The sequence below is a fragment of the Panthera uncia genome (assembly GCF_023721935.1).
Source record: "Panthera uncia isolate 11264 chromosome D3 unlocalized genomic scaffold, Puncia_PCG_1.0 HiC_scaffold_8, whole genome shotgun sequence".
NCBI lineage: Eukaryota > Metazoa > Chordata > Mammalia > Carnivora > Felidae > Panthera > Panthera uncia.
The window spans coordinates 65,139,728-65,150,172 of record NW_026057586.1 but is presented as its reverse complement, the minus strand read 5'-3'; the positions used below and the strand labels follow the sequence as shown (position 1 = coordinate 65,150,172).

Here is a 10,445-nt window from a genome sequence, read left to right as displayed (position 1 = left end):
CCTTACATTATTATCATGTAACATAAGATGTACCAATTTTTGTTATAGGATTTAAGTATGGCCAATTCTACATCATAGTGTTTAAGTTACATGGTTTCAAGGAGAAAAGTAAACATCACTCAAGAACTTCCCTCCTCTTCTAGGGAAGGAGTTAGTGCCTTTTTGGTCTTACAAAGGTTGTATCATGCTAGACAGAATCATGACCTTGTTACTGTCCTTATTTGGCATTTATTTATGGCTTAAAGATGTATATGGGTGCCAAATTGACAAGGGGTGGGCTTAGGATGGTTAATTTTATGTGTCAGCCTGACTAATCATCGGGAGTCTATATTAAACATTATTTCTGGGTATGTCTGTAAAGAAATTTCCAGGTCAGAGCAGCATTTCCACTGAATCAGTGGCTTCCAAAGCATATTGTCCCCACCCTGTGTGTGGGCATCATCCAACCCACTGAGGGCCTGAATAGAAACAACAGAAAGCAGAGGAAGGAAGAATTCAACCCTTTTTCTTTGCCTTGCTGTCTGAGCTGGAACATCTCATCACATCTCCTGCTCTCAGACTGGGATTTTTATCATTGGCTCCCCTGTTCTCAGGCCTTCAGACTCACACCAAATTACACCATCAGCTTTTCTGGGTCTCCAGCTTGCAGATGGCCAATCATGGGACTTTTCAGCCTCCATAATAACATGACCTGACTTCACGTACTAACTTCATAGATATCTGCAGCGCACACTGACAAACCCATCATGTGTTTGTCCTTGCCTCACACACCAAAAAGGATGACAAAGAAACAAAAGGGCCAGAACTGCAGCAGGGGCTGTGGTATGCCCCATCACTGAGAAGCCCATTAAGGAGCCCACACCTCAGCAGAGCTCCTCAGGAGTCAGGTTGTGAGTAAAAAGTGACCTCAAAAGAGGCTCCACAGGCCTCCCCCAGCATTCTAGAAGGTTCACAGATGTTCTGCCAAGACTTCCATCAGCTGTGGTTCATGCCTTTGTTTGCATGGCCTATGTGGATGTGTGCAGGGTGCCAGGACACCAGAGCAGAACCATGTCTCTATGTACACAATAAGACACTCACACACAAAAACTCAAAGCACACACAACACTCAAGCACCAACCCCTATAAAAACCTCACAGTGAAGCTTTTAGCCCCACACACATAGATACACACCCCCTCACGCCACAGACTCAGCTGTGCCTGTTCAGGCACACAGTCAGAGACAGGGACTGTAGCTCCCCAGCACACAATACAATCAACCGTACCCGCCTGATATTGAAGAGTCAGCCCAGTGTGCTCCAGTCACCGAAGTGCTACCAGCCAGGTTCTTAGGCTTGGGAGGTCAAGTGGAGTGGACAGATAGTGACTACAGAGTGAAAGTCCATGGTAGACACTATCCAGTGTGTGAGTGTTATGTGGCTCCACTGAGTCCAGATACACAGGGGATGTGTACCCCCACTGCATGTCCCAGCTACATGCCAGTCCCCTGTTCCTGCAGACAAAGCTCCCAGTGGTGCCAAAACCATCAGCCCTGGGGATCTGGCGGTCAGAACACCTCCCTCCAGATTGGGCCCTTGTGATGACCCTGAGGTAGCCCAGGAGTCCCTGTGCCTGAGTGACCCACTGTCTATGTCCACACTGGGGAGAAGGGCCCCTAATGCAGGTCAGAGTAGGGTTGCCAGAGAGGGCCTTCCTGCTCCAGCAGCCGAACAAGACTGTGGAGCAGCCTCCAAACCAGGTCTGCCAGACTTTGCCGACCTGGCCTTCCCAGGACTTGGAACAACCAGATACACTGAGCTTGTATGGGCAGAGGGGCCTTATGGTCACCCAGATGACACAGCACAAATCCCTATCTTAGACTCCAGGCTTCATGCAGGTACCCTTCACAGATGGGGAACTGAGAGGTGGGCCCAGACTGAATCCCCATCACTTTCCGTCACCCAGGTCTCCTTCAGAACTTGGGTGGGCACCCTCACCCAGATGCTGCTATCACCCTCTAACCATGACCTCCAGGGAGGTGACAGCATCCTGGCCTAAACCAGCCCATTCCTCCAGCCACTCACAGCCGCTCAGTGCCCAAGTCGCAGCTCCTGCTCCTGCCACCAGCTAGGAGTGTGGTGCAAGATGCCAGTGTGCACCTCCAGCTATGGGTTTTGCCTGTCCTCCATACTCTACAGCACTGGCCTGAGTGCTTGTCATTCATTCATTGTATTCATTCCTGGCCCCAGACTCAGAGCATATGTGGGGAAGGGAGAGCCACTCCTGCCAGGACTGAGGAAACATCGTGGAGAAAACTGTGAGGACTAAGTGGGGACTTCAGTACAACCCCAGATGGCTCTAGAACCCCACCTCCCTGTGTTGCCTTCCCCTGACCCTGACCCAGGTGAAGCCCTGTCATCTCACCAGCATGGTGGCTACTGAGTGGCTTGTGAAAGGCAAATCTGATCATGTCTGTGCCCCCAAACCTTCAGATCTCCCTACTGCTCTTAGGACAATCCCTCAGGAGCCTCTGTAACATGTACCCCGCTGCACTCTCCCTTTGGTTGCTGCAGCCCAGCCACATGGGTCCTCTTGAGAATAGGAGAGTAGGGGACAAGGAATCTGATCGGTTTCAAGGACAATCAGATGTCAAAGGTAGGGAATTCTCTCTAAACTGACTTACCAGGATTCTTGCTGCAACTAGACTAGGCAGGCTTAAGACAGGGCCCAAGCATGGGGCCTAGTTAAAAAGAGAGCTAAAGGGAGCCTGACCAAAGTTTGGTTAAGGAGTCTTCTTCAAGGAATCAATCACCCCAGGAAACGCCCTAGTTAAGCTGCCTCCTCTCCTTGGGGCTGATCCTACATAGCCCCCAGGGCGTCAGCATGCGTTTCTCCTCCAAAGTCTGGGCATTCTATCCATAGTCAGTTGGATTTGTCTGCTCAAGTTGGCCACACAAGCCTTCTTTCTGGTTGTCTTCTTCATGAATCTACCTACTTTTGCATTTTGCTATACAGCAGCCTCTTCCCAGTTTTTGGCAGCACTGAATACTCTCCCACTGAGATGAAGAAAACATGATGCTAGTTCTCCATGGCGGGAATCCCCTGCCCCCATGAGTCCAGCAGGATATTCAGCAATCCAAACTTTGTTTTGTATATTTTTGTGGCTTATGAAGAGTATAACTGTGGATTCCAGGACTTTTATTCTCAATGTTGGATTGAAGCATTGGGCCAGGTTTTCTTCGACACTTTGACGACGCTGGTGGAGGCAGATAGGGGGTGGGAACAGAGCTCTCCCACGAAGGTGTTGGGGCTGGGGAGGGCTAGGGACTCACCGCCATCCTTCCTCCAGCGCGCAGACCCTTCCTGCACCACGGCTGCTGGAGCTCCCAGACCCCGTGTCAGAGAGGGAGAGAGGGGTCTCGCTTGACAGGTAACCCGGACAAACGCCCCATGGGTGGAAGACAAGGAGACTGAGGCCTGAAGGTGACAAAAATGGCCCAAGGTCACGCCGCTAGTATTGGTGGAGCTCGGGACTCAGTGACTCAAGCGCTTTTGCGGGGAGCAAAGAGGAGCAAACACGTTGCGACAGCAGCAACCACACGGCATCCCAACAGGCGCATGCGCTGGACCACACCCACACCCTCGCTGAGTTAGCCCAGTGGGGCGGGGCCTCGGTCGGCGCCGACTCGGGGCGGGCAGGGTGGGCTTCTTCGAAATCTCGCGATTTCGAGGCTGTGGTGTTATGCCTTAGGTCGCGTGGGCCAAATGGCAGGATAAGGGGCGGGGACAATGAGGGACCCTCCTAGGAACCTCTGCGTAAGAGCGGAGCGAGCCTCGTACGGGAGGGCGCAGGAGGTGGGCCGCCCAACCTCAACTGTCGTAAAAGGGGGCGGGACGCGCCGCGTTCGAGATGGTCGTAAAATGGGCGGGATGCGTCTCACTCGGACCTGACGCAGAGGAGGCGCGGGTTGCTCCGGCCGGCGGCTGACTGGGCGCGACCACCATGGAGCGCTACGGTGGCGCCTTCGAAGAGGCGGTAGATGGGGCCCGACAGCAGGAGCGGCACTACCAGCTGCTATCTGCACTACAGAGCCTAGTTAAAGAGCTTCCCAGGTGCGCGGCCGCGGGGTGGGGCGGAGCGGGCAGCTGAGGCGGCCCTGGGTCCCGCCCGCGCTCACCGCGTCCCTCTGCCCGCAGCTCTTTCCAGCAGCGCCTGTCCTACACCACGCTCAGCGACCTGGCTCTGGCGCTTCTTGACGGCACCGTGTTCGAGATCGTGCAGGGGCTGCTGGAGATCCAGCACCTCACCGAGAAGAGTCTGTACAATCAGCGCCTGCGGCTACAGAATGAGCACCGAGGTGCGCGGGGGAGGCGGGACGACGCACGCTTCTCCTCCGGGAGTTTAGCTCTCGGTGTCTGTGTAGGCCGAGTCCTTCCCTGGGTGTCGCTCGGATGAAGACCCTAAAATTGACCAGGTCAAGCGCGCGGAGACTGCTAGCGCTTTTTTGGTGACAAAAAGGTCAAGGCAGTTTAATTTTGTCAGTTGCACGACCCCGCATCAACATAACATCGACACTCCCTGCCCAGACTTAGCCTTGTCTCCACCCTCGTCCACGCAAGATGGCCCAAGGCCTTCCTGTGTGGTCATTCCGTGGGCGGATCCTGGTGCTGGCGGTCAGCGGTAGCGGCTGACTACCTTCGGTGATGCTCCAAAGTGTTGACAGTTCTTCCGTGCTTTAGGGTCAATTCCCCTTCCAGCGGCGCAGAGCCCCACACCACCCCTGACCCCTCACCCGCACTATGCCCTGTGCCACCCTTTGGAACCAAAAACTTCTTCACTCGAGCCACACCCTCAGCCCTTGGCTCCTCCCAGGCGTACCCACTCGGGGGTCTCCGGAGCCCCTTCCTGCAAGGTATGCTGGGCAGTTCTCCCTGCCCCCATGAGATTTCCTACCTTTGTTATTGTATTTTTACCAAACTTATTTAAAAAAAAAAAAAAAGGTTAAAATATTTAGTAAAGTTGGAAGAATAATGTATACCTGTATCCCCTCCAGGTAGATTCAATAATTAACATTTTGCCGAAGTTCTTAATACCTCTAAATATATATGTAACACCATAGGGTTTCACCCTGGGTCTTCAGCATTCCTCTAGACTGGGGTTTTCTAACACAGCACTGTTATTTGTGGCTGAACAAGTCTTAATGGTGAGACAGTGTCTTGTGCATTGCAGGATGTTTAGCAGCATCCGTGGCTTTTACCCATTAGATGACAGTGGCATATTCCTCCAGTGACAGCCAAAAATGTCTCCAGACATCATTGGGAGTCAACCTTGGCCCAGGATTGAGAACCAGTGCCCTAGAACAAGAACACTCCAATGTGACCAGGGACAGCATCCTGAGAATTTAATCATTCCAGGGTGTCTTCTGACCTTCAGTCCACAGTCACATTACCCAACTTGTCACAAACTGTCTCTGTAAGGACAGTGTAGGTTTATGCATTGCATTTGGTTACTTTGGTCTCTGCTCCTGGAATAGTCTCAAACATTTACTATGGCATTGACTTTTTGAAGAGAATGTCCCCATGCTGGGTCTGTCACATTGCTTCCTCATGCTGTCATTTAACCATTTCTCCACCCTGTTTCCTGTAAACTGGACAGCAGTTGCAGACCCAATGATATGCAACTTAAACGTTTATGGCAGAAATTAGCATTTCTCTCAGAAACCGACATTGGATTTTGTTGAATCCCTTTTTCTAGATCTGTTGACATGATCATGCGGCTTTTTGGTTACTATGGTGAATTACACTGATGTTTTTAATTCCTGAGATAAATCCTAGTTGGTCAGGATGTATTATCCTTTTTGTCTATGTTGGATTTGATTTACTAAAATCTTGTTAAGAATTTTTGCTTCTGTGTTCATAATGAACATTGATCTGTAGTTTTTTATAATGCCTTTGCATGGGTTATTAGGGTAAGGCTGGCTTCATAGGATGAGTTGGGAAGCGTTCTCTTCAGGTTTTTAAGTTTTTATAGAATTGGTGTTACATTTTCCCTGCTGTTGGAGTGGTTGTCTTTGTAAACCTTTCCATTGAGGCGTAAAATGCATACAGTCAAAAATCCAAAGTACATAGCTCATTATTCTTTATAATGCTCAAATTGGGCCACATATGGTCAGTGGGAGAGCTCTTGGGCTGGCTCCTGTGTTCTTTTGATGTGTCCCCATCATTCTTGGAGCACTTCCTTGCTTTCTGGTACAGGAAGGTGTTTAGGCTCATCTTTTCTTGTCTTTCCCTGCCTCAGTCTGTTTCCAGCTTCAGCAGCCTCCCATCAGGATGGACCTTTCCCTTTGGCCACCAAAAAGCTTTCCCACTCCTCCTGCCTGTGGTTGAGTCTCTACCAAATGCAGGCAGTGATGGTCACTTACTCTTGCTGTCAATAAGTAGTTCTCATTCTCATGTGGGTGGCCTTTGTTTATCCACAGAGATTACTAGTTCAGGGAGTGAATAAAGCACTCCGAATAATAAAGGGGGGCGGGCAGGGAGGGCAGCAGTTACTCCAGAGTCCTGGTTCCTTTTAGTGAAGATGTTTTGATAATCCTCTAGACACCTTGCTACTTGTGCTTCAGAAGTTTTGGACAGGTTTTGATGTCACCAGCAATGGGTGAGTACCCTGTGACTTTCTGCTTTTCCTTCCGACTCAGCAGGTGGTAGTGATTGGCTGCCATTGCTTTCCTTGGTCACTGCTAAAGCCAGGCAGTGGCCACAGCTCTCGTCTCACCCAGTGGAAGCTGGATGTTGTCCTGAGATTTGCAGCAATGTTTGATAAACAAAGTGAAGGAGATAACGTGTTCCTGCATTTATCTATTTATTTCCTCCCATCCTGCCTCCACGTGGTGTAAACATTTACCAGGGAGCATCTTCCTTGTCCCTGTGTGTATGCAGGTGTCTCAAGGGTGGTTCTTGGTTTCACACTCATTTAATGTGATAAATGCCATTGTTGAGGTGTACACAGAATGCCAAGAAACAGGAGATTGGTAAGGTTCAGGGCACAGCAGGTGCCAAACCACTGGCTAAGAGGTATCTGCCTAAGACCTAGTGTTGGGTTTGTTTCCTTATGGCTGAGGACCCCTCCTTACAGGAGAGATCTAGCCATTTGACATGGGTCTAGGATCTATGCTGTAGAGTTTTGTATATTCTGTTTTGTGATTGGTTTCTTTCCATCCCATGATACCTTTCTCCTCAGTCCAGTCCTATCAGACTAGACAACTTTGCTTATGTTTATGGTATGATTTAGTGGCAACTGTAGGAGCTTTCCTCAGTGGCCTTGGTGAACTCCTCTCCAAGTAACATAGACACCCCCCCCCCCCCAGCAGAGGACTTCTAATGGCTCATCTCATCCTTGGGCCCATCCTACTCCCTCTGGGAGTGGTGGATGGGGTGGGGCAGGTCTGCCCACCCTGAAGGGCAGCTCTGAGGGAGTGACACAACCATGCCTCTGGAAGCAGAGACCATGCCATGCTTTGGCACAATGACTCCTCATCCTCCTTTTCCCAGACCTTTGCCTGGGTGGTCTCCTGGACATCTCTGTATATATCACATGGGTGATGGGCAGCTCACACCCAGGAATGCTGGCCTGTGGCCATCTGAACCTAGAAGCCTCCAGACCGCAGTCTCCCACTCCTGTTGGTCTTCTGACCCCAGGCTATAGCCCTGGCCCCACCCCTACACCAGCCTGCCCTCGCTCACCCTCCTCTGTTGCATTCTTGCACCGAGTCCCCTCGGTCCTTGCTGCTAGAGAATGGCCCTGCCCTGGCTGAGGGAAAGACTGAGTGAGCTAGGGGATTGGGCATCCCCCAGAACTCCACCCAGCTGCTAGTGCAGGGCTTCGGGCAGGCTGGGTCATCAGGCAGGGCTTCATGTCTGCGCCTTGTCCTGGCTGCCCCATGGTGGGACAGCCAGGGCAGGTGCTGAGGCAAGAGGTGTTCCCTGACCCCCTCCCATCTCACCTCCCACCACCTACCTGACTTCTCTGGTCTCATCTCCTCCTAGTGCTCAGGCAGGCGCTGCGGCAAAAGCACCAGGAAGCCCAGCAGGCCTGCCGACCCCACAACTTGCCCGTGCTCCAGGCAACTCAGCAGCGTGAGCTGGAGGTAGGGGTGTGGGCAGGGTGACTGGGCCATGGTGGAGGGGGCCCAGGGTGGAATGGGAGCTGCTGTCTGCTCTGGGCCTCAGCTTGGGTGGTCCACTAGAGACCTGATGAGCCCCCAGTATGGCTCTTCACTGTGGGGGTTGGGATGTGGCAGAACTGGGTAAAAGCGTATGATTCCCTGCTCCCTGGGGCTGCAGCTGCTCGTGGGCCGGGCCTGTGCAGGGCAGGTGCTGAGTGGGAGGCCGTTGTGCCCCAAGGCTTTAGAGGTGCAAGGGCAATGGTGGGATTATGAGGCCAGCCCCAGAGGCCTGTCCTGTTCCCAGATTGCTCAGGACAACCAAGAGACCCATATGTAACTGAGAAGCCACGGGTGGTAGGAGTACATGGAGGGATTTGTACAGGGTCCCAGACGACCCCAAGCCAGGGCATACAGGGAAGAGGTGCTGAGCTGGGGTTGACTGGCAGTCCCAATGGGGAGGGAACATATGCAAAGGCACAGAGGTGGTTGGCAACTTGATAGTAAGCAGAGGTGGATCTGGCATCTGGCCAGCTCATGGTGGTCCTGAGCGGTCATTGCTGGGCAAAGTCTGGCACAGCAAAGGAGGGACACCTGGCCGGAGGTCCTGGAAGGGAGAACATTTGGGGTGAGGCAGCTGAACTTTTCTCCAGGGTTCAGTGTGGCCGAGGAGGGAGCAACCTGGTGCAATAAGGGCACCATCAGTGGCCTTGGAATGATTGGGAAGGTGGGGGTGGGGTGGGGGAGGGCTAAAGGAAGTGGCAAGCCACCAGTGTATGTTTGAGGCATTGATGGGCAGGGGGCTAACCCCCTGAGCCGCCCTCACCGTGCAGGCAGTGGAACACCGGATTCGTGAGGAGCAGCGGGCAATGGACCAGAAGATTGTCCTAGAGCTAGACCGGAAGGTGGCAGACCAGCAGAGCACACTGGAGAAGGCAGGGGTTGCTGGCTTCTATGTGACCACCAACCCACAGGTCAGTGCCTCAGGTCTGCCCTGGCGCAGCCCAGGGGATGCTGGTTCCCAAAGGTCCAATTCCCTCTGGGGTTTTATCATTGGTCACTGGGGAGCCAGGCCCAGGGTGTGTAGACAGAGGGGAGAAGGGAGAAATTAGTAAGGCAAGTCCCACTGCCTCTGCCTCCCCTTCCCCAGGCCTGCTACTCACAGGACCCTCATCTCCTCCCTACATACATCTCCGTGTGCACCAAGCCTGGACAACTGCAGCCTTGTTGGGGTTGGCATCCCCACTTTTTCCCCTTTCTGGCAAGCCATGGGCAGGATTCACTGGAAGTCAGTCCCATGGGTTCATTGCTTGGCACTCTTAGGCCCTGGTAGCTGCCTGTGGGCCTTTGGGAAAAGGAGGCTTCTGCCTGGGGCTCTTGCCAGTGCAGGAGAGTCTAGGTGTCATGCTGACCTCACAGCAGCCCTTCTGCATCTCAGGAGCTGACACTGCAGATGAACCTATTGGAACTCATCCGGAAGCTGCAGCAGAGGGGCTGCCAGGCGGGGAAGACAGCTCTATGACCAGATGGGGTCCCTGCCAGTTACCTGCTGCCCATCATAGCTGAGAAGACAGCCCTGTTCCTCAGTTGCTACAGGCAGCAGAAAGCTGAATGGAACCTGGCCACCACCTTCCCAGCTGCCTGCAGGAGGAGTCAACCCTCTGAGGAGAGGCCAGATGGGACTCTGGCTGCACCTGCCATCCACCTTTGCTTTTGTCCAAAGCTAGGATGGTATGGTAAAGGGAAGAGTGGGCCCATCCTGCTAATCGGATGCCTCAGAGCTGAGCACAGTAGGGCTGGAGGTCCTAGCACCTTCTCACTCCACTGGGCGCACCCAATCTCTGCCATGCTTCAGGCTTCATGCTTGTTCTGGTCTTAGCCCTTCCCTTGGCAGATGCAGCCCAAGTCAGTGGGAGAGGCTCCAAGGCCCAAGCCCTCTGAGGCCCAGAGAAATAAAGGTGCCACAGTGTGGCCTGCACGTGGCTTATATGATAGCTCTGTGGTATCTGCCATGACTGGGGCCCTCACCTGGTAGCTCCATGGCCTATGGAGGAGCCAGCAGATGCCCCCACTCCCCATGTCACAGAGGTTCCTCCCAGGGGCACCCCCTCTGGAGCTCCCTCATGGAGCTGCAGGCCCAGCCATACCACCTTTCCCCCAGGGCACTAAGACTACATCTAGTCTGCTCTGGGGCTGAGGACTAGAGGGAGGAGGCAGCTATGAGTCAGCTCTGGTCACAACACTAGGAGCATGATGGGTCATTAGGACAACTGGGGTGAAGGGCACCGAGCAGCAAGTGTCGGG

At 53.1% G+C, this 10,445-nt stretch overlaps 1 protein-coding gene across 1 annotated transcript; it reads left to right on the top strand.

Moving 5' to 3' along the window:
* Nucleotides 1-3,878: 3,878 nt before the first annotated feature.
* LOC125914923 (protein DGCR6) lies at nt 3,879-10,133 on the top strand. The gene is made up of 5 exons (XM_049620624.1): nt 3,879-4,092; nt 4,177-4,337; nt 8,026-8,126; nt 8,975-9,115; nt 9,580-10,133. Exons 1-5 carry the CDS (start codon nt 3,983-3,985, stop codon nt 9,661-9,663), a joined length of 597 nt encoding a protein of 198 aa, XP_049476581.1. The 5' UTR covers nt 3,879-3,982; the 3' UTR covers nt 9,664-10,133.
* Nucleotides 10,134-10,445: the final 312 nt, after the last annotated feature.